Raw genomic sequence first — 23,008 nt, 5'->3', positions numbered from 1 at the left:
GAATTAGAAAAAATTGCATATTTTTAAAATTTCATTTTAGGCCAAGAAAATGTCATCATGTTCTAACTATTTTATTTAGACGGTGAAAATTTGTTTTGGCATTTTTAGATTTTAATTTTATTTATTATGATTTTTTTGGCGAAATTTGTTTAAAAAAAGTCAACGCCCGACTAGGACGAAGGCCCAGCCGAGCGAGGCCGGCCCGCACCGCGCCACCGCCTCCGCCGCCGTGCCCGAGTCCGGCCGGGACACGGGCGAGCCGCCGTCGCCGCTCGGGACTCCTCCCGAGGCCGAGCCCCCCTCCTTAAATAGCATCGCCCGCACCCCCTAGACCCCTAAGTCGCCGCCGCCGCCGCCGCCAAGTCGCGCCGCCGCCGCCGCAAACCCCGTCGCCCGCCCGCCGCTGCTGCTGCCGAGCCGCGCCGCCGCCCCGCGCCTCGCCACCTCGCCTCGCCGTGCCGCCCGCACAAGCCCGCTGGAGCCACCGCCGTTCGCCGGATCTCGATCCACCGGTTTTGTTCGATTTAGGTAAAAACCGATCGGTTTTTTTAGAAACCCTAGATGCGTTTTTTTTATTTTATCAGTTCGGTTTTCTCAGTTTAGTTAATTAGCGGACGTTCGTCCGTTCGTTCGTTCCTACGAACGCTATTCGCCGTTTAGGTTCTGGCAGCGAACGTTCGTTCGTTAGTCTTTTCTTTTTATTTTATTTTCAGCCAGGGACCTATCCGCGATTATTTTTATCGCAGATTAGCCCCTGATCTTCAAACCCTTGTAACTTTTTAACCGTTTGTCCAAATCCAGTGAAACCAACACCAAAATCTTCGTCTCGAAACCCTCTTTTTGTTTAAACAACTTGAGAAAGTTTTGACAATTTAAAATTTGGTTTCAAGCAGATTTGATTTCAAAGTTCTTTTGACCGTAGTTTCAGTTCCGTAGCTCTGTTTCGGTTGATTCTTTTTGCAAATTGAATCTCTTCAGTTGAGCTTTCAGATTCGATCTTCTTATTTGAGTTTTGCCCGTGCATCTTTGCTTGATTGCTTATGTACGCTATTGTTTGTTTGCGATAGAATTCCCGGAGTGCGAAGCATGCTACTACGAGTCACTAGGTTTTGCGGATCGTCAGCAAGGCAAGTAACACATTGATCATACTTCTTTATTACCCAGTTTGTATGCATTAGTTCAAATCCTCAAACATTGCATGAGTAGGATCTCTTAACATGTGGGTATTGGGAAGTAGTCGATGAGGTAGAACCTATTGCTCTTATATTATCAAACCCTTGGGAGTTACTTCTACGTTATGCTTATATTGCCATGCTATGCTCGTAGACGTGGATTGGGTTTGAGAGTATCCATGACAGATGTGAGATTTTTAATTAATGGTTAACTTAAGGTGGCAACTTTAATACACATCTCGGTGGATTGCTTGCGGGCACCTGGAGAATCCAGTGTTGTCCTAGGATATCCTGGAGTACCCGTGTGATCATCCTATGGTTCGCCACCCAGGCTCAAAGGGATCATAAGATTATTCATGCTAGAAACTTCTGTGTGCAGCCACAAGCTATTATGGGCTATAGCATAGTTGAGTATGTTGCATGACCTCTTTTAGTGGTGGGCTAGCAGATGTAGGGGAAAGTAGGTGTAACTGTCTATCCAGAGTAAAGAGTTAATGTTTCTAAAAGACTGTGTCTCGGTTATCCGTTTCTCAAACATCATGAAGTGCGAGAGATCCAACGGAGGAGATCGAGTCTTGTTGGGAAAAGTGTGCAAATCTCTGCAGAGTGTACAAACTAATCATGGTTAGCCGTGTCCCCGGTTATGGACATCTTGAGTATCTAGTACTTGACTTATTGATTTGATCTCATCACTCTAAATTAATCTGTTGGGATGTTAATGATTATTTTTAATTGGGATTGAGTTGGAGGAACCTTCTCAATGATGTTTCAACCACCATGATAGTTAAACCAAATATATTCCTTTGTTGTAGGGAAAAATTGGCTTTTCGCAAAAACAATATAACCATAGAGCCTCCACCAGCCATACATGCATGTAGTGATAGCATTTACCTATTCATTGCTCTACTGTATTATATTGCCAGCATATTCCATGTGCTGACCCGTTTTCGGGCTGCAACATATCATGTTGCAGACTTTTCAGATGAAGAGTAAGGTGCGCTAGGTCGTTTGTCATGCACTCAGCTATGCCGTTGGAGTTGATGGACTCACTTTATCTCCCAAGCCTTCCGCTGTTATGTTAATTAGATGGCCTTAAGCCATATTTATTGTAACAAGTTCTCTTTTGAGACATTCGATGTAATAAGTGTGTGATTGCTACTCTGTTATAAATCCTTCGAGTACTGTGTGTGTCAGCATTACCGATCCAGGGATGACACTGAACACAGAGATTTGACCGTTTGAGGTCAGATCGCTACACATCTCAAGCATCTTGGCTTGCTTCTCCGCGTCCATCTCGAGCCTCCTCCTTCGGATCTCCATGAAGGCGTTCATTTTCTCTTCTTTGAAACGCCGGCGCTCCTCCTCCCTTGAGTCCTTGTTCATCATGCCCTCCACGCTTGCGATCAAGGCGTTCGATGCCGCATCCCGCTTGTCCTCCTTCTTGGAGTTGGTCTTCCCCCGTGCCGGCTCGCCGTCCCCAACCTCCTCCATGGCTTGCTTCCCCCACGCGACTTGAGGGCGGCATATTGCGCCTTCAACTTCTCCTCGTCTTTGATGACCCTAAAGCAATGGGAGAGGTTGAAGCACTTGCCATTGTGTTGGACCTTGAATGCCTCCAAAGCTTGAAATGCCTACAAATGTATGTCATGCAAGCATATTGGCAAACAGCATGCAAATGAACATGCAAGCATAAACTTGAAGACACAAAAGAGGGTGGCTTGCTAGCATACCATGTCTTGCATGCCGATGCCGCTCACGGGGCGGGCCTTGACGCTCTCAAGAGTGGTACAAAACTTGTTGCACTCTTGTTGGATCACTCTCCATCACTTCGAAATGGACACCCACCCGCGCGTGCTCACTATTTGGTAAGGCGGAAACTTCTTGCGCTCATGAAACTCCCGGTGGACACGAATCCAAAAAGTTGAATGATTTTGTTTGGCACCCGTCTTGGGTTCTTGTCCAATGTCTCGCCAACACTCGCAAAGAAGCTTGTCCTCGGCCGTCGTGTATGCCTTCGTCCGCTTGCTCATGCGCTTCGGCTTCGGCTCGGCGGCTTGGTTGGCGAGCTCGTCCTCGAACAAAGGCTCCACTTCGGTGTCACACTCGTCCTCTTCCTCTTGCCCGTAGTCGTCCGGAAACTCGTGGTCAAATGGGAAGCCGTCCAGGTCCATGCCGACCTGATCACGCATGAAGGCCGCCTGATCGGCATCGTAGCCAGCGGCCGGCGTGAACGCCCCTCGGCCGTCCTGGCTTTGTGTCTCGTCGGGATCATAGCCAGCGGCTAGCGCACCGCCCTCGAAGATCAGGTTCTGCATGTAGTCCTCGTCGCTGGCGGTCGGCATTCCCTCGAACATGCAGGCATCCGGGGTCACGTCGGTCGGCATCTGCCGCGCGCGTTTCCTCGCGCCTCCGGATGACGAGCCACCGGCCACCGGTGTGGCGTTGAGGTCGATGGGCGCGGGCGCGGGCGTGGGCGTGGAAGGCGCCACCAAGCTCACGTCGGGCGAGCACTCCCCGGAGAGGCGGGAGGCCTGCGAGTACACGTGGAAGCCGGGCATCGGGGTGCAAGCCGGCGCACGGAGCGAGTCGGGTAGCACCATCCGAGGGAACGCCGATGAGCCGGTGCTGGAGGGTTTAACCCTAGCATATAGAGCGCCTCCCTCGTTGCCGCCGCGACGCGGGCATTGGTGACCTCCTGCTGCGCGGCGGCGGCGACGGCGGCAGCAGCGACGGCTTCATCCCTCACGTCCGCGCCGTGCCTCCGGCCCTTCCTCTTGGCCGACTCCCTTGCCCGTTGTTCGGGCGTCAGCGCCTTCTTTGGCTTGGGCGCGGCGGCGGTCTTGCGGGGGGGCGCGAGGCTTGCCTTTGCTGGAGGGGGTGGTCGTCATGCCGGGCGAGGCGAGGCCGGCGGCGGCGTCGAGGTTGAGGTCGTCGTCCATGGCGGGGGTGGGGCGGGAGCGCGCACGGGCGAGAGGGTTTTGAGGAAAATGGACGAAAATGGTGAAGGATGCGATCGACCAGTGGGCCCAGAGGGAGTAGGCACGCGCGCGTCCGTCTCATGTCCGCGCCTACGCAAATCGGCTCAAAAATGTGCTGAGAATGGATCGGCATGCGAACGCCAAACGGACGCCAGCGGACCAAATGGGTCGCCCCGTTGGGGTTGCTCTTACTCTTCCTCTCCCCTATTCCTTCATCCACTTCCATGAGATCTGCTCCACTACGTTTCTCCCCAGCATGCACACCCAAACTCACTTCCATGAGATCTGCTCCACTACGTTTCTCCCCAGCATGCACACCCAAACTCACTTCCATGAGATCTGCTCCACTACGTTTCTCCCCAGCATGCACACCCAAACTCTCATCAGAACCCTTCATAATCCTCTCTTTACGAGTAAACGTGCCTCCTTTCCTGTACTTCTGAATTTTCACTTGTCTTCCACCCCTACAACGCATGTCTGCTCTAAAACTTCATGAGGGATGTCCTTCCCTTCCTTCGTTGATCCCTCTTCCGCCACCAAAGGTTTCCCCTGAGTATTCTGGCTCCCATCCTCTATGCTAGGCCACTCCTGGGCTACACCATTCTGGTTTGGAATCTTCATGTTTGATCGTGGGAGAAGCTGTGAGGCATGTGGGACCGACAAACAGGCCCAAAAAGCAATGGCAGTAGCCGGACGCAGATGTCCCCAGCACAGGAGAGCCCAGCCTGCTACACGGCCAGTCGGCCAGAAAACCAACTCACTTTTCTCAAGGAAAAAAAACAGCACACGTGTCTGCAGGGGAGTGCTTGCTGGAGCTACCAAAATGGCTTACCGCAAAAAAGAACGGATTCTATAACTCCAAACGTCAGGATTTTAGCGTTTGGTCCCGAACGCCTCGACCGCCGTCAGATGATTTGCACACATCTTAGAGTAGGTGACACTGCCAAGTCAGCAGAGAAGTGGTTCGGGATTTTCCTCTCAACTCCCGAACGACCGATTGACCAAACGACATCGTCTCCTTCTCCCCCTAGCCTTATCCCTTTCTTTCCCTCACCCACTGTTCCTCTCCACAACGTCTCTGTGGATCGCCGCTAGCTGCCGCTAGCTCCCCGCGCCGCCGCGTTGGGCGGGGTCGAGGCCGCATACATCTGTGTGATCCTCGCCGGGGTAGAGGTGCGGTCGTGGCGGAGGCCAAGCGCCGCCCGCTCGCCTGCGCCGCCGCGGTAGTCGTCTCCCCTCCTCGAGCTCGTTCAGGTGATGCTGACCGGAGCGCGGCGTGACTCTGGTCCGCTCCCACCGACTAGAGTTGCGGCCATGGCGGAGGAATAGCGCCCCCCGCTCGCCCACGCCGCGGCGGCGGGCATCTAGGTCGTCTCCCCTCCTCAAGCTCACCGCCCGGCTCGAGGTGTGGTCGCGTGAAGAGGGCAGGCGCGGGGATCACGCGACGACGGTCGCGGCGGCGGCTGAGGCGTACAGGAGCAGGAGGAGCGGTGGCGGAGCAGCGCAGCGCTGTGCCATCTCTACTCCCGTCCGGTGAATTGGGGGAGGCAGCGATGACTCCAGCGATTCCCGGCGTGCACCGGGCGGAGAGTGGAGTCGGGGTGCCCGGCGATGAGTCCGCGGTGAGGCAACACGATGGGCTCCTCACAGACGGCGTTCATCCTCAGAAGGGAGCCCGACGGGGTGGTGCTCGAGCTTGAGCTACACCACGGGCGAGGGGGGTCCGACAGGTCGATGCGCCGCCGCTCTCCTTCTGCAGTTTTGTGTCTGCATCTGTACAACGTCCCATTTCCCCCATTTTTTACCTATGTCTGATGAACTTTGCTAGATGCTGAGTACCATGAGCATTTTTGAACACATTTTTGCCACTGCTTGTGTATGGAATAGTCCCTAAATTTGCCATGCTACACTAAAATCTGAGTAGAACACAATTTTTTGTTGTGATTTTTGTAGTTACTAACTTTGCCATGTGAGTAGTACACAAATTTAGGTTTTTGGTCCTAATACATGGCAATTTCTAATCACGATGTTTAGCACAACATGGCAATTTCTTAGATTATTAGAAATTCTCATACCATGGCAACTTTATAAATTGTTAGTTCATTCACACATGACAATATTTTTTATAGATTTTGTCTTAATATCATGGCCCATCTCAGATTGTTGTTTTCTAATGGTTATATGGCAAATGTAGGCTTTTTTAGTAACTATGTGTCATATAGTCAGATGGCAACGAGGTGATCATTGCATTTTACGGGGGGTTTTTTGCCATGGAAAGTTAATTTGTTTTTGCCATGGCATTTTTTGGAGTTCTTTTGGGTTTTGCACGCCAATTTAACAATTGCCATGGCAACTTAATATGTGTTTTGCCCTGGCGAGTGTAGATGTTTTCCCACACGTCGACCATTAATAACTTTTTCGCGACAACATTTTAGAAATTATAATTTATGGCAAACTCAAATTATGTTTCTCGCCATTTTGGGAACTCAAAATTATGTTGCCATGGCAACTCAAATTTTATTGTTGTGACAAATTACATTATTTTATTGCCATGGCAAAAATCATAACATGTTGCCTTCAATGGCTTTTGCTTTTCTAAAAAAATGAGGTGTGCCATGGCAAGTGTATTTTGCTAACGTAGCAAAAGCTATAATTTGCCATGGGCCGTAAAGTGAATTTGCCATGGCAAAAAAATTCATAACTTTTGGCTTTGTAAAAAAAATGTTGTGGCAATGTCAATAGTTTTGTATTGATGATATCGAAATTTTACCTTCTATTGAAGAAAAATTGACAAAATTTTCTTTTAATTTTCCATGGCAATTTTCCCTATGCTGGCATGGAGAAATTAATCTATAACGCCATGGCAATTTCTTTTTGAACCTCTATTTTTTCTATGAGAATTTTATTAATTTATTGCCATGGCAATTTTTACTGTTTTGACATGGCAAGTTTACCTATTTTTGCCATGGCAATATTGGACATTCAAATGAAAAAAAACATGGATTTTTTTCTTTCAATTAGCCATGGCAATTTTTCCTATGTTGACATGGCAAATTTATCCGTAACGACATGGTAATTTCTTTTTTTAACCTCTATTTCTATTTTTTTTGAATTTTAATTTTTTATTTTTCCATGGCAATTTTTACCTTTTTGACATGGCAAGTTTACATATATTGCCACGGCAATATAGGACATTCAAATGGGAAAAAAAAAGATGGCAAATTTTTCTTTCAATTTGCCATGGCAATTTTTCCTATATTGACATGGAAAATATATCTGCAACGCCATGGCAATTTCTTTTTTTAACCTCTATTTCTATTTTTCTGTTAAAATTTACTTTTTTATTTTTCCATGGCAATTTTTACCTTTTTGACATGGCAAATTTACCTATATTGCCACGGCAGTATAGGACCTTCAAATAAAAAAAAAGATGGCAAATTTTTCTTTCAATTTGGCATGCCAATTTTATCTGTAATGCCATGGCAATTTATTTTTTAACCTCTATTTCCTATTTATTTTTTGTTAAAATTTACTTTTTTATTTTGCCATCGCAATTTTTATCTTTTTGACATGGCAAGTTTACCTATATTGTCGACCTTCAATTGGAAAAAAGGGCAAATTTACCTATATTACCTTTACATACATGTCAATGCAATCGCTAATGGTTTTTTTCATGTCAAACCAACTTTATGGGACTGGCATTTTTACCTAATTTTCTTTGAATATTTTACTTTACATATGATCCATGACAAATTTTTGTCCCGGCAAAAAAAAGGCTTGTGTTTATTTTGTCCCAACAAAAAAGGGCTTTTTATGTCTTCTGGGCTTTTTTTTTTTTTGTTTCTACAGAGAAGAGGCCTGTAAGGCGGTGTTCCTAAAAAAGGGCCTGTAGGGGAAGTGGGAATGGGCATTCGGGCTGGAGGCCTCTCGTCCCGAACGAAATCGTTCGGCCGGGCTAGACCGAACGTTCCGTAGTTATCGACGTCTAAAAAGAAACTCCCTACAATCGCAGCTTTTTTTTAGATTTACAGTCGCAGTTTTTGAGAGATTCTAACAAGTAAACCTAGTTAAAATGGATCTCTAACTGATATAACGGCGCGTTTAATTTGCACAAAGCACAGGAGCACATATCCACGGGACGTTCATATAACAAAGCAGTATACATCTACAAAGTTTTACATGTATGCGACAGGTGGAGCAGCCTAACAATGTCACCCGCTGCCGCTCACCTTGTTAAATTAAATCAACCGATAACAAACACTCTTAACTTTCTATATACCATAAAAGTTCTCTACGTCCTGCCGATGCTAACGCTAACACTTTTTAAGTTACTTTTACACATCAGACAAACAACAGGAAAATTGCACACTCAACAGCTGCCGGTTGAACGTTCATTCATCTCTTCTGACAGTTCTCCTCAAGGTGGAAGTTCCAAGGTCACAGCTTGCGCGGCAGCTTCAAATGCCGGCGACAACTTAACCGCGAGTTTGCATCCATTCTGGGGCCAAAGGTTAGAAGTCATACCCTGTTGGAGAATTAGTCGCGCTTGTGCTCGCCATTGTGTTTTCAGGTTGAAGTCCCTGCCTGATGGTGTTCCAGATTCCTAAGGACAATTCTGGCGAACACTTTGGCCTCAATGGAAGCTGATGTTGCTGCCGCCGCTGCACGCAAGACCCGAGCCGCTCCTACATTTTGCAGAAGGTCCGCATGGTGTGTTGCATGTCGACCTCCCGGGATTGAGAACTGCATAGCATTTTGAAGAGTATGTCTCGTCAGATCATAGGAGAAACAGTGTTACCAGAAAACTAAGATCTGTTTGCATCAGCCAAAACAGAAACAAAGACGGAGATAACTTTTTTAGATAGAGATTAGGCCTGGTCCCTTTGAACAGGAAACAATTTCAGTTCATCTTCCCTATTTACCAGTGAAGGAAAACAAACCTGAAGAAGGGCAAATGCAGCACACGCACGAAGAACTGGTGTAGGATTCCGAAGCATGGCAATAAATCTACCTATCTCAGCACCACTGGAGGAAGTAAAGGTATTAGAACTATGTTCACCAAATGCATTCAAATCATAATGGAAGGTTCAAATAAGATGAACGAAAAGATTCAAATAAGATGAACGAAATAAACACGAAATGTAAAGCCAAACCTGCATCTCAGGTGTCCAGCTTCTTGTATGAACACTGCTTCGGCAACCTGAGATAGCGCTGCTGGTGCTGAGGAAGCTGCAGCCATAGAGAACACCTGTGGATCTGAAAACGTCAACACAAAGGTCTCTATATGCTTCAAAGCCATTCTTCTAGCTCCCTCGACGTTAACACCTTTGGAACTGCCCTCAGACGATGTCCCAACAATGGCGGCCTCATCCATTCTGTCAGATCACATATTTCAGATTATGACATGAAATTTCCTTGATAAGATAATCTTGTGCATCAGCAATAAATACCAAATTTCTGCCAATCAGCTTACAATATACTCCCTCTGTAAAGAAATATAAGATCGTTTAGATCACTACAGAGTGAATCTAAACGATCTTATATTTCTTTACAGAGGGAGTAATTACTTAAGGAATACATGCAGCAATTGAACATCCTAAAAAAGACTAGCGAACCATGGCAAACCGTGTCTAAGCTTCTATAGCTAGCTGACCTTCCAAGTAAATGCAAAATATATTCAGACCCGTATACAAATACTAGTGCACAAAATTCTGAGTCCAAAAAGAAAAATATCTATCTCATACAGCCTAAGGCAACAGTACTTTATGCCAACAATATGTTGATCTACAATAAACTAATAAACAGAAATGACAATTGTGTTTAATTTCTCATAACTTCATTCTACATCATGGAATACGAAGATGCAGTGCTTCTGTTTCACTTGCACTGTCAAACAATGATGCACATAAGGCTTAATAAGTCACCTAGACTAACTGTGACAATGAACAATGCAGTAAGCCAATAAGCTAGGCAGCATGACCCTGGAAACCAAGCGACACTCATGATAACCATAATACAGTACCACACAACTGCACACAATAAATAAGATCATTTCTGATTTATTAATCAGAAAACTTAAGAACAATTAACACTGACCCACTGTGCTCTCTAGATGTTAACAATGAAATTCTCGAATCTACAAAACTGGCTTATTGATGAAAAATATTCCGCTGGCACGGGCAACATAATTGAAATCTCCAACTACTTCACAAACCACTTATATACTCTCTCCATTTCACAATATAAGGCTTACTACGATTCATTAAGACAAGGGTTTGGGACATAAAATGTTGGTCAAACCCTTATCTGAACGAATCATAATACACCTACTAGTATGAAATGGAGGTGGTACAAAATTTTGTATGTAACCCAGAAGCTGCTATCGAAGTTATTGGAATAACTGATTTTCATCAAAGCCAGGAAGCATGGTGTCAACTGTTTAGTTCACTCTACGAGAAGTACATCATGATCAATTAGATGAACCGAATTTTGAAGCTAACACTACAGGATAAAATCAATAATATAGCAGGATTGCATATTGTTAACCTGCTTGCGGTCTTTGTGTAACTCTAAACGTACGGACAGATAATATCGAAAAACAAACAAGAATGGTCAGTTTCACAAAAAGTGTACCTTCCATCAAACATATAGGCAAGGGCTAGCGCAGACATGAACCGAGCCATCTTTGACCCTGATGATGAGCAAAGGTGCACAAGGATAGGCACCCCACCTTCTTCAACTATACGGTGAGCATTGCTGGAATAGAAAGCAAGATTCCACAATGCCCCTGCAGCTGTCTCATGAACATCCTGCAGCAATAGTGAGTCATCAGGTCTAACAATATGTAGCAACTGTAGACATGAACTACGTAATCACCTAGGACAATAGAGTAGGGGTAAAAGTTAACAGGAAATCAAGGGCCCTCAAAACGAAAATGTCTAATTTATTTGAAATCAAACTGTTAACGAACAGATAATCTACAGATGTGTTGCCTACTGCCAAACAGAAGGGCATAGATCAGGTCATGAGGAAGAAAACAATTGAAGCTCTTTAGTAACAGTATGCATCCAGGCATGAAATCTTAAGTATAAGGGAAACTTACTTCAACCTCTGACTGTGCCATTGTGAGCAATGGTGCAACGCCACCCTCCTGCCCAATTGCGATGCTGACAATCGTAATGCAAAAGTTATGACCAACTATGTCAAATGATGAATGAATAGCTAAAAGCTGATGGAGGAAAAGTCTTATAAAGTTAGCAGTCAAACCCCTCCGTTATGGCACAAAAAACATCAAAGATTGACAGAAGAAAAGAGATAAGATGCAGATTCCTGAAAACACTTTTTTGTTTTATTTTATACAAGTACTAGAAAATAATTGTTTCCTTTTCTTCTTACTGCAACAAGTCTAATATTAGACCGACTAAGAAGAAACAAGACTGGGCCACCGAACAAGGCATGATGATCTGTGACAAGATTACTTTCGGAACACATACAAGCGTGCAGAAAGTCCAGTATTGATGGCCATGTATGGCCATGAAGTGTATACAATGGGCCCACACACAGGACCCCTGTTTGACATCTGGTGGGTGTACTGCTGGCCCAGGATACATGCTAACGGATGGACCATGGTACTCCCTCCAATCCATATTAACTGACGCACACTTAGTACGACTTAAGTTGTACTAAGTATGCGTCAATTAATATGGATCGGAGGGAGTACATGATATTTATTTCGGCCCATGCTCGAGATTTGTCAGTGCTGCTTCCAGATGGTGCTAGAGGGTGGAATAATAACACTGCAACAGGGCCACCTGATTCATATTGTTCGCTAAAAAAACCTGATTCATACGGTGGAAGAAGAAGGCCACTCGCCGTGCCAGTCGAGCTAAAGACGGTCGTGAGGGTGGGCAAGTAGCCGAGGAAGATGGAGTTCCCGTTGGATCAGATCATCGTCCCCTGGCCTCTCTGCCTTTGATTTGTAGCATTTCCAGAGTGTTCTGTTTGGTACTACTCAAACTGAAATCTTAAGTGGAGACAAGGTGACGTGGGAGTGTTCTGTTTGATTTGTAGCATTTCCAGAGTGTTCTGTTTGGTACTCCCTCAGTCCGAAAAAACTTGTCCCAAACTTGTCACTCAAATGGATGTATCTGGCACTAACTTGGTGCTAGATACATCCATTTGAGGGACAAGTTTTTTCGGACGGAGGGAGTACTACTCAAGCTGTGGAGACAAGGTGACGTGGGAGCCACACATGGATCTGGTCAACGGAGACGAGGTCAAGCGCCGTGCGGTGCTGGCGGACGAGCAGGCCGTTGGCCATGATATACACAGGTGACAAGATCTGCGAGCAAGGCAGGAGACTGGAGCAGTGGGCCGACAAGAGCGTACTGACTTCTGAGTTGGAGGCTCAGACCAGTGAATAGGGAGAATGAACCAAGAAGCCCCAGCAGTGGACCAAAAGGTTAGCATCAAGGCCGTAAATTCCTCGTTTGCATGATTGCCAACCCGGTATTCTAAACAAGGATGGTGTGAATGATAAGTTCGAAGATGTTCAAAATTTTCCCTTTTTTTCCCACGGCTGCATCATGATGAGGGTTAATCTTCCGACCGAATGCCATGCAAGCAAGATTTATATGTTTTGAGCAGTTTGGTCAAGATCCTTTACCAAGCAGGAGCCTACCATGCGGAAGAGATGGAGAAGAACAGACTGTAAATATCAAAGTACACTCAAGCCGAACGAAGGGAGAGATGGAGCAGGCTAGTTTATGAATTGTTAGGTTCCAAATTTGGCATACAAGTGGCAGGATGTTTTTGAATTTCATGTTAAATACAATACAACATTTGAACTAGAGGGATCACTATGCACTGCATGAAGAGCTGCACACGACTCTCCCTGCATACAGATGGCTCATGAACATAAAGGTATGAGAAGTTTCTCCAAGTGATACTCCAAAATGTTTTTTTGTATGACATATGGTGTTGATGTTTGTTTGTTTCATCCTGTTCTAAAGAAATGCATTTGTATCCAAATCACCTATTTTTTCGATCTATCCAAAAAGAAGTCATGGATTCTGAACAGATTCAAATTTAACAATTTAACAGGTACAGGACGGGTCTTCTTTTAGGGTGTGTTTGGTTTCGGTCACCAAGTGGAATGGAACCTGTACCTGGGCCTCATTCCTGTGTTTGGTAGACAAATGGAACTGGAAACCACTAGTTCCCACCAAGCGAATATTCGGCCAAGATCCGGAACTCACTCCTACCTCCAAATCACAGGAATCACGTGGAACAGGACGCATCTCACCTTCCTCGCTGATTCACTCACCTCCCTCCCAACTCCAAACCCTATTCCCATCAGCGCTGCCACTCCCTCGTCTCTCTGCCTCTCGATCAATCGGCGCCAGCCTCTCCCTCATGAACGGCGCCACCTCTCCCTCGTCTCTTCCTCATGGCGTGGTAGACCGAGAGGAGAAGGGGCGGCAAGCTGGCAGTAGGCGCTTTGGGCAAGCAGCGGTAAGGCGGCTACTACGGCGGCTGCTCCTATTGAAGGACGCCGAGCTGGGCTGAGATGTGCACACAATGAGGTCATAATCGGCAAGGGGGTCAAGAAGACCAGCGGCAGGTGGTGGCAACATGGATGTGAGCGGCGAGCTCCTGTTGAAGGAAGCCAGGCTTGGCTGGGACATGCACACGACAGGGTCACGATGGAGCACGGGGAAACCCTCTCGATTTTCTTGATCTTTGTCTATTTTAGTTTGTGTTTCTGAAACCAAATAATAAGGTGCTAAACAGAATTAAGAATGTTGAATGAGCAGTTTTTTAATTCCTTTCAGATTTTGTTTGGATGGTTACTACAACAATTCCTATGGATCAGCTTATAAGATTTGTAGATGCTTGTGTGTTATGATCCTTTTCCTGTCAGTACACTTACACTGACATAAATGTGTAGTTGTGGAGTTGAGTAGTTGTTACTGAGATGGCCAACATACTTGGATTTATTTTTCTTGTTTTAGGTGCTCATGACTTGTTCAGCCATGTTTCTTGAGCAACTAATAATCCCAAGGTTATTTGGCAGTTCTAACAGTGTAACAAATGTATCTTAAGAACTTTAAAACCTTTTGGCTGAATCAAATTCATCTCGTTTCATCTCTCTAGCCAAATGCAAGAACAGAACCATTCCATTCCACTTGGTGACTGAAACCAAACACGGGAACGGAACCGATCCATTCTACTGGAATGGAACCATTCCATTCCATTCCATTTGGTTCCTCAACCAAACACACCCTAAAGTATTGACTAGACTTCCTTTTCTTGATTGACACTACACAGCCATTTATCACTTCCATCAGTACATTGGAATTTCCATTAAGATTTATTTCCGATCAACATGTCCATCTCATATGCAGCTATCACAAATGCACTCCTAAAAATAGAGGAAGTTGGTATGTGCTGCAAGTTTAGTGAATAAAGGTAGGCAGACTCTTTGATGGTAAGAAGTTATCTGCAAGGATCATTATGTCTTAAATAGCAGACACCATAGAATAACTGGCAGTAAGTAGTAAGACCTTTCAGTGACTTCGAAAAGTTGCCGAATATATAAACTCGAGCAGAAAAATGCATAAGCATCATTGTTGGGAGTACTTCCATAGATCACTAGTGAGAGTATTGTAACAACTAGATAGTATACTAGTATAGTAAGTTACCTGTTCGATTCTGAGACAGATAGTCCCCATAATGCGCCAGCAGCTCTCTCCTGAAGGCCTTCCGAAGCATTCAGACATTGTTGTGCAAGTGAAACCTAAAATACGAATGCCATATACGTGAAAAAGACAGCTCTCCTATTAAGTAGGCTTAAGAAAAGACAGGTGACACAGTAATTCCCAAAGAAACATTTTCGAGTCCTGGCTAGCAGCATAATAAATGATTCCTCAGAGGAAGTTACAAGCTTGCTAGTTAAATGTCTGCCCCTAAATACTAAGAATTCATGACACACAGTTCTAACTAAATTGCTCCACAATAACTTCAGCCTTCTTTGAATGAAAATTATTATACTTGAATTTTTGTATTTCACACTAATCCATTGAGCACAAACCTATTCAGAGAGATCATGTAAATTTAGATGGAGAACCTAACAGGTAGTGTTGGTCAAAGAATGCAAAGCCTAAGACAGTTTGGTTAATAAGATAAAAGGTATTACCAATGCTTCAACACCCCCCGCAGCAGCAATAGCTTCACGATTCCTATCATCAAATGATAGGTTCCACAAAGCACCAGCAGCCTCTTGCCTGATTGAATTTTAAATAAAAAGCACAATATTACCTCAGATCAATGTCGTATACATTAAGGAAAGCTAATATTACAACTTCAAACCATAAAAGTGAAAGCATGTCAATTAGAGCTATACCTTACACCCTCGTTTTGAGAACATGTTAGTTGCACTAATGCCTCAAGAGCCCCTGCTTCCTGACCTACAGCCGCATTATTGTTGTTGTTATCTCCATGTGCAGCTAAGTTGGCTAGAGCCCTTGCCGCCTATGCATAACAAACATAGCATTAGCAAATAACAAAACAGGGGTGAACATAAAGAGGACAAAATATGTATGTAAGACATTTACTTCTAGAGCTTAAGATGAAGCGGAGAACTGCTACTATTTCATAAATGCCTTAGCGAAATGTAGGTGAAGAGGGGAGCCTTGCTGCAGCGGTAAAGCTGTTGCCTTGTGACCATGAGGTCACGCATGGTCACAGGTTCGAGTCCTGGAAACAGCCTCTTGCAGAAATATAGGGAAAGGCTGCGTACTATAGACCCAAAGTGGCCGGACCTTTCCCCGGACCCTGCGCAAGCGGGAGCTACGTGCACCGGGCTGCCCTCTAAAGCAAAATGGTTTCAAGCAGGTTTAAAAGACTTAAGATGTTATATTGAAGTGTGTTTTCTACTTACACCGAAATGGTATGAAGCTAGTCAGCATATCAGACATGGTTTCTTTTTTTCTTTTTTTGAGGGAATATCAGACACGGGTTCAGTACCACAGGTTACAGACTTCTGTTTCTTGATGGGAACACGAGTTGTAAAATTTGCATGGGACGTGTCATAAGAGTGCTCTTGGACAAGCACGATAAAATTGTAGCTATCCATGCAAGAAATGTTTGCATTGGTGCCTGGAAGATGCACTATAAATGATCGAAATGGTGCATATATTGCAGGGCAAAAGTTCAATAGGCAAGAAATAAGCTGCAGATGGTATGTGTCCCTCTGTAAAAGTATGGAGCATTGAAGATGAAAACTTGTACTCCCTCCGTAAAGTAATATAAGAGCGTTTAGATCGCTACTTTAGTGATCTAAACTTATATTTCTTTACAGAGGGAGTATGTTCTTTACTCATGTTTTTCCTACATCGTAAAATGTGTCTGTTCTGCGGAATGTGTAGTATTGGTTGACAATTTAGGAGATATAGCATAAAATTTTACTAGTTTATACGTATAGAACAAAACTGGACAAGCATGAAGACACAATGCAGCTTACCTGTTCTAGGACGCCCTCAAGTTTACATGATCGAGCAAGTGTAACCAAAGCATGGACACCACCAGCCTTTGCGACTTCCAGGCTGCACTTGTCATCAGCAGCTAGGTTTGCAAGCGCACCAGCAGCACGTTCCTAATAGAAAAAAGAGGTAGAGCAAAGTCACAAAAAGGATGGCTGGCAGCAAATCAGCAGGTATAGTTGGAAGTTGCTGAAAATGTGAAGTTTAAAAGTTCCATACAAGAACTCCATCAGTCCCAGCAGGCCAACGAAATATAAGATCAACCAAAGCCTTTATACCACCAGCTGCCGCAATAGCCGCCTGAAAATGAGAAATCAATCAATTATTAGCACGAGTGATACGGACATCAAAGCAAGCAATAAGAATCAGCATTTAGACAATAACAACCTTGTGCTCCTCACCCACGGAGAGATTCCAAAGGCCACCAGCAGCTTCTTCAGCAACAAGTCGATTCGTCGACTTAGCCAAATTAGTGAAAATGGCGATACCTCCTTCATCTGCAACCACCTTTGCAACCTTTGCATTCACCGATAGGTTGGCAATAGCCTGAACAGAGACATAACCAATGTGACTAAATGATATACCAGAATAGTATAGAAAACAAATACTGAGAACCCATGAGTTTGGCCAAATAATTTATTACCTTTGCTGCTTCAGACTGTGCACTCACCCTTGAGCACCTTGCAAGGTCCAGCAGAAGTGGAATGCCTCCATCCCGCATTACCGCCTCCGACCTTGCAGCATCCACATTCGCAGTTTCATCGTCAATAACCACAAATGTAGCAATTGTTGTAGCTGCACGCTCCTGCACATCCTCCTGTGAGCTCTTCACCAGGCTCAGCAGCATTGATGTGCCCTGCTGCAACCAGAAGTCATCCATGCCATATGGATTGCACTCCGCAATCCGAAGAAGCGACTGTGATAGGACCCACTCGAGCCAGTTCATCATGACACCAAGTATTTTCCTTTTGTTCCTCCAATTACACTCATTGAACACGCCGTGCTCCTCCACAGCCTCGCCAGGAAACAGTGAAGCGAGTGATTTAAAAATGGGGCATGTGATGGTAAGCACAAGCTTGCCCTTGGAGTTGCTAAATGCAGTGGGACTGTGTGCTTGTTCCTCTTCGACGAATTTGCAGTTAAGAGCACATATAAGCTCGAGGGTTTTGGAGTGGGAGATTAGACGAGCGACAGCATTTGGAGAGACATCAGTGCGGGAGACGTCGACGGCGACTAGCAAGGGAAGCTGGGCCCATGAGGCGGATGCTGTAGCCCACTTCACGTTGTAGCATCCTGCTATAGAGAGGAATCGGAGGGAGTGGATGTCACCAAGGGCAGCCTCATCTACAGTGCCACAGTCGAGCAAGGCGACGTCCTCAAGGAGGGGGCAGTAGCGCGCCAGCGCTCCTATGGCATCAGAGTCAACTTCACGGAGACCCGAGAGGTGGAGGCGACGGAGGCGGGAGCAGCAAAGAGCGACATGGCGGACGGCGTCGCTGGAGATGCGCTCAAGGGGGTCTGGACCGATCTGGAGGCTCTCCAGCGCCTCGTGTCGAGCGGCGAGGACTGCAAGGGTGGCGTCAGTGAGTCCCCTGCAGCCCTCGGCCACCACCTCTCGGAGGTCGCGGGCGCCGAGGGCGGAGGCCACCGCCACAGCCGCCTCATGGCCCCGCAGCCGCAGCCGCTGCAGGCCCCCGCATCGCGAGGCCAGCGACGAGGCGACCTCAGCGTCGCAACGGTGGGCACGGAGGTCGAGCGTGCTCCACAGGCACGGCGACGACCCGAGCCCCCTCCACGTCTGGCAGGTCGCCCCCAAGCTGGCGCGGTCGCGGTAGCTCAGCCGGCCAAATAGCTGCAGCACCGTGTCATCCGGAAGCAGCGTCCAGTCCACGGCCTCGCCGGCCACCGCCTCGCCGCCCCCATCCCCATCCCCCGCCGGCGCCCAGTCCCGCGGCGGCGATGAGCCCGCCTCCACCGCGCGCCCGTCCTCCACAACCTCCTTCCCCTTCCCCTTGTCCCTGCACGTGCGCCGCCTCACCCGCCGGGTCGTCATCTCGCCGGCGCGCGCGCCCGCCCGCCGGAACCCTAGCTCCCGCACGCCTCACCCGCACGCCACGACACGCCCGGCACCCAAATCCGGCCCCGAATCAGCAATCGGCCAGCCTCCCGGCGCGAGATCGAGCTCCGGCGCGCGTATTAGGCCAACCGGACCAGCTCAGGGATCCGAGTAGAAGTAACGGGTCCGTTCGGCGAGCGGAGCAGGGGAGAGGGGAGCTGGCGGCAGCTCCGATTTGCGACCGGATCGTCGTCGGGAGGTGGGTGGATCCAAAGTCGGCTCGGACGGGGTGGTTCCCTCCCCTTTCCTCCCTCCTCCTCCCCCCGCCCGCCTCTGTATGTATGTCTCCTGCCGTGCGGTGACAGGGAAGGAAAAGGGGAGTGGAGGAGGATGCCGGGGCCGTATATATATCGTATGCGGATACGCGCGTGCGTGGCTGCGTAGGCGTATTTTGGGCCTCCGGATACGCACACCTATTCGGATAGAAAAAACGTTCCAGTAGATATGCACACCTGTTCGAAAAAGAAACGAAAAGTCTACGAAAACACTAACGCCCACGCGCCTTCATCATCGTCCAGCGCCCTTTGCACGAATCTCGGTATGAAAAGGTTGTTTTTGTGTGCCACGTAGGACAACTCATGTGTGTGGGTGTGAGGGAGTTCGCCGCACGCCGGTTTCTCTCCGCGGTCAATGTTTCGCCAGTCAGGGCGTGCGATGAAACTGCTGTCGCGCCCGCACGCTGCACACCACTTCTGTTCCCCATCTCCTACGACTGCCCATTCTCCCACTCTCCCACACCCAAGCTGTCATTTGCTATGTTTTGGAATGGTACATGGCAACTGCCCTATTTGTGAGCATGAGCAGATGGCAACTCTCTTTTTACCCCGAACATGTTATTGCCATGTCTGTTTTGTAGCGCTACATGGCAACTGTCTAGTGTTAGTAGGTGGCAACTCCTAAAGATACCACCATCGCCCACATGCCCGTCTCCTCTCCCACACACCAAAAGCTATCAGTTGCCATGTGTTTTGCAGGATACATGGCAACTGCCCTAGCGCGCTTGTAAGCAGATGGCAACTCTCTTTTTACCGAAACATGTTTTTTGCCATGTTTTTTAGTGCTACATGGCAACTGTCCAGTGTTAGTAGGTGGCAACTCCTAAAGTTTTCAAATTATGGTATCTGTAGTAGACCAGACCATACATGGCAACAGCTGCAGTTGCCCAAAAATGGCATCCGACACTTTGACCTAAGATGGCAACTGCAGTTGAGCAACCATGGCAACTGTAGTTCAGCAACATGGTAACTGCAGTTCAGCAACATGGCAACCGAAGAGGTCCGGACCATGGCAATCGCGGCAGGACGCGTGGTTACTGACACGCGGGGCGTGTGGCTCGCAGGCGGGGAGGGGCGACGGCCGAGACGGATCGTGCGGGCCGCGCGCTCGCTCGCCCGGACGTGCTCGTGCGGGGGCGCGCGCCCGTACGCGGTCGTGCGGGCGGGGTCGTCTCCGTGCCACACAGGGCGTGCGGCACAACCACCCGATACACCACACGTGTGGCAGTTATCGGCGTCCAAAGTCTAACGCCCACACATGTGGGCGTTTGCATCTCGCCCACACGCACTCGATGGCATTTTTAATTAAAAATGCAATTGCATTTTTATATTTTATTGTCTTATCAAATTTGTGTGTTCTTCTCACATGAATTTTTCAACTTTTTGCGTTTTTTCACATGGCAATATTGATTTTTGTTGTCATGGCAGATTTGCCATATTTCATTTTGGGCATTATATATGTGTTCATAAACCTTTGCCATTGTTAAAAAAACAAATATAATGGCAAATAGTTTGGTTAAACTCGAATGACATTTTCTGCTATTTTCAAAGCAGCTGATGGCATTTTTTAGTATCTGAGCAAAATCTGGGCTTTTATTTGTACAGAAAAAACCAAAAACTGGGCCTTTTCATTTAATTTGTTGTTAGTGGGCTTTTTGTTCCTTTTTTCACAGGGAAAAGGGATCTGGTCTGATGGAGGCGTGTGGGGTGTGGGTTCCCTGTCAAACGAATTCGTATGTGAGATCGATCCCATTGTACCGAAGGAGTCGTGTGGTAGGATGCTCCTCCTGCCACACGTGTGGGCAGTTCTAATATTCGCCCACACAAAGTCGTGTGGGCTGCCTGCGGGGTATGCCACACAGGGTCGTGTGGGCGGGTGTCCATCGTGCCACACGTGTGGCAGTTATCGATGTCCAAAAGAAAAGGAAAAGAAAATACCCGCCGCCGTCATGGTGGAGTAGAGAGCGCTGGCACGACCATAGGTGTATCTCTACTACTACTCCCTTCGTATAATATATATATATACTCCCACCGTCCCAAAATAAGTGTCTTAACTTTATACTAACTCTACGAAAACTTCGATCTATTCATCAACTGTCAAAATAGTACAAAGAACACTAGAAGTAAAAAATTACATCCAGATCTCTAGACCACTTAGCAACGATTACAAGCACTTGAGCGAGCCGAAGGCACGCCATCGTCATCAGGCCAACTCTGACGCACAACCCCAAACGGACGTCCGTTTCATCCGTTTTTCGTCCGTTTCATCCGTTTTTCGTCCGTTTGGGGATGGTAATGGGGTCGTGCCCGCCCAGATTTCTGGATGCGGCGGCCGTGCGCCCAATGCGTGGGTGCATTTTGGCTCTAATCCGTTCAACTAGCACACTAAAATGATGCATATCAAATGGTTCAAATTAAACATAGCAAATTGTTATACGTCCAAAAGTCTTACAACCCAATCAAAAGAAAACAATATCAAATAGTCTTACAACCCAATCGAAATTTGTTTGCATGAAAAGAAACTAAATTAATAGATCTACTGGTTGTCAATGTGAGTCCACATGTGCTCAACCAAATCATCCTAGAGCTGGACATGAGTATGTCAATCACGCAATTCCTGATGAAACTCGACAAACTGTTCAAAGGTTGCAGGAGGTGCATGCTCAGGCTCAACATTTTCACCCTGGAAATCAAACCCTTGGTCGTTTATGGTATCATCACGCTCATCCTCCACGATCATGTTGTGCATGGTCACACAAGCAGTCATCACCTCCCAAAGCTTCTTCGTGCTCCATGTCAATGCAGGGTTACGAACGATACCCCACTGAGACTGAAGCACACCGAAAGCACGCTCCACATCCTTCTTAGCACTCTCCTGCATTTGGGCAAACCTCTATCTCTTCTCTTCTTGCGGATTGGGTATGGTATTCACAAGAGTGGACCACTGAGGATAGATACCATCAGCTAGGTAATATCCCTTGTTGTAACGGTGGCCATTGACCTCAAAGTTGACCTCTGGGGAGTGGCCTTCTGCAAGCCTCGCAAACACCGGAGACCGCTGAAGAACACTAATATCATTCTGAGAACTAGCCATGAGGAAGAAAGAATGCCATATCCAGAGATCTTGTGAAGCCACGGATTCAAGTATAACAGTGGCACCTTTCACATGCCCCTTGTACTGCCCCTGCCAAGCAAATGGACAATTCTTCCACTTCCAGTGCATACAATCTATACTACCAAGAATGCCTGGAAAGCCCCTCTCGGCATTGATCGCCAACAACCTCTCTGTATCAGAGACAGTCGGCTCTCTGAGGTACTTAGGGCCGAACATTTCCACCACGGCTGTACAAAAACTATACATTGAGGGGAGACATGTGGACTCACTCATACGAACATACTCATCCACAAGATCACCAGGAATTCCATATGCAAGCATGCGGATAGCCGCAATGCATTTCTGGTATGAAGAGAAACCAAGCTTGCCTAGGGCATCCTCTTAGCACTCAAAGTATGGATCATGCTTGACCACTCCCTTGCGAATATGACTGAACACATGTCTTCTCCTTCAAAATCGGTGACAAAATTGATGTGGCATGAAGAGTGCACCATCCTTAAAGTAATCGGCATAGAGAAGGGTGTGGCCTTTCTCCCTATTGTGGTTCAAGGCCGTAGCATGGCCGGGAATTGACCCCCTGTACCGAGGCCACTTCCTACTAATGTGTTCATGTGCGACCAATGCAGCCACCATCTCTTCATCATCCGATCAGCAAATGAAGTTGTGAAAGAAAAACTCGTCACCACTATCCATTGTACCTTGTGAGCAATCCGTCGAACGTCTTGCGGTCGTGCTGGAGGAGAGGCCGGATAGTGCACGTCCTGCTCCCCTCCCAATCAACAAAGCAAGGTTTTGGGGGTCGGTTGTGCT

At 46.9% G+C, this 23,008-nt stretch overlaps 2 protein-coding genes across 2 annotated transcripts; both read right to left on the bottom strand.

The window, feature by feature from the left end:
- Nucleotides 1-8,278: 8,278 nt before the first annotated feature.
- Nucleotides 8,279-19,128, bottom strand: LOC109758372 (protein ARABIDILLO 1). Its single transcript, XM_020317226.4, has 12 exons — nucleotides 17,336-19,128; nucleotides 17,080-17,238; nucleotides 16,912-16,992; nucleotides 16,674-16,805; nucleotides 15,555-15,682; nucleotides 15,348-15,435; nucleotides 14,854-14,948; nucleotides 11,253-11,316; nucleotides 10,784-10,959; nucleotides 9,304-9,525; nucleotides 9,091-9,175; nucleotides 8,279-8,893 (listed from the first exon to the last, which is right to left on the bottom strand). The coding sequence occupies exons 1-12, from the start codon at nucleotides 18,743-18,745 to the stop codon at nucleotides 8,717-8,719; spliced, it is 2,817 nt and encodes a 938-aa protein (XP_020172815.1). The 5' UTR covers nucleotides 18,746-19,128; the 3' UTR covers nucleotides 8,279-8,716.
- A 2,848-nt stretch (nucleotides 19,129-21,976) lies between these two features.
- LOC109758462 (uncharacterized) lies at nucleotides 21,977-22,519 on the bottom strand. The gene has a single exon (XM_020317321.1). The coding sequence runs from the start codon at nucleotides 22,517-22,519 to the stop codon at nucleotides 21,977-21,979; it is 543 nt and encodes a 180-aa protein (XP_020172910.1).
- Between the last annotated feature and the right edge of the window lie 489 nt (nucleotides 22,520-23,008).

The sequence above is a fragment of the Aegilops tauschii genome, chromosome 1, assembly GCF_002575655.3.
Source record: "Aegilops tauschii subsp. strangulata cultivar AL8/78 chromosome 1, Aet v6.0, whole genome shotgun sequence".
Taxonomy (NCBI): Eukaryota; Viridiplantae; Streptophyta; class Magnoliopsida; order Poales; family Poaceae; genus Aegilops; species Aegilops tauschii.
The sequence above is the reverse complement of the archived record's forward strand: the minus strand, read 5'-3'. Positions and strand labels throughout refer to the sequence as shown.

Bases quoted from the DNA above. Each gene is read 5' to 3' on its own strand.
- LOC109758372 (XM_020317226.4), bottom strand. From the start codon at position 18,745: ATGACGACCCGGCGGGTGAGGCGGCGCACGTGCAGGGACAAGGGGAAG. The intron at 15,436-15,554 runs GTATAGCTCTAA...AAATTCAATCAG, and splicing joins TCTCAAAACGAGGGTGTAAG to GCAAGAGGCTGCTGGTGCTT. The intron at 11,317-14,853 runs GTAACTTACTAT...TACGATTGTCAG, and splicing joins TCTGTCTCAGAATCGAACAG to CATCGCAATTGGGCAGGAGG.
- LOC109758462 (XM_020317321.1), bottom strand. From the start codon at position 22,519: ATGCTTGCATATGGAATTCCTGGTGATCTTGTGGATGAGTATGTTCGT.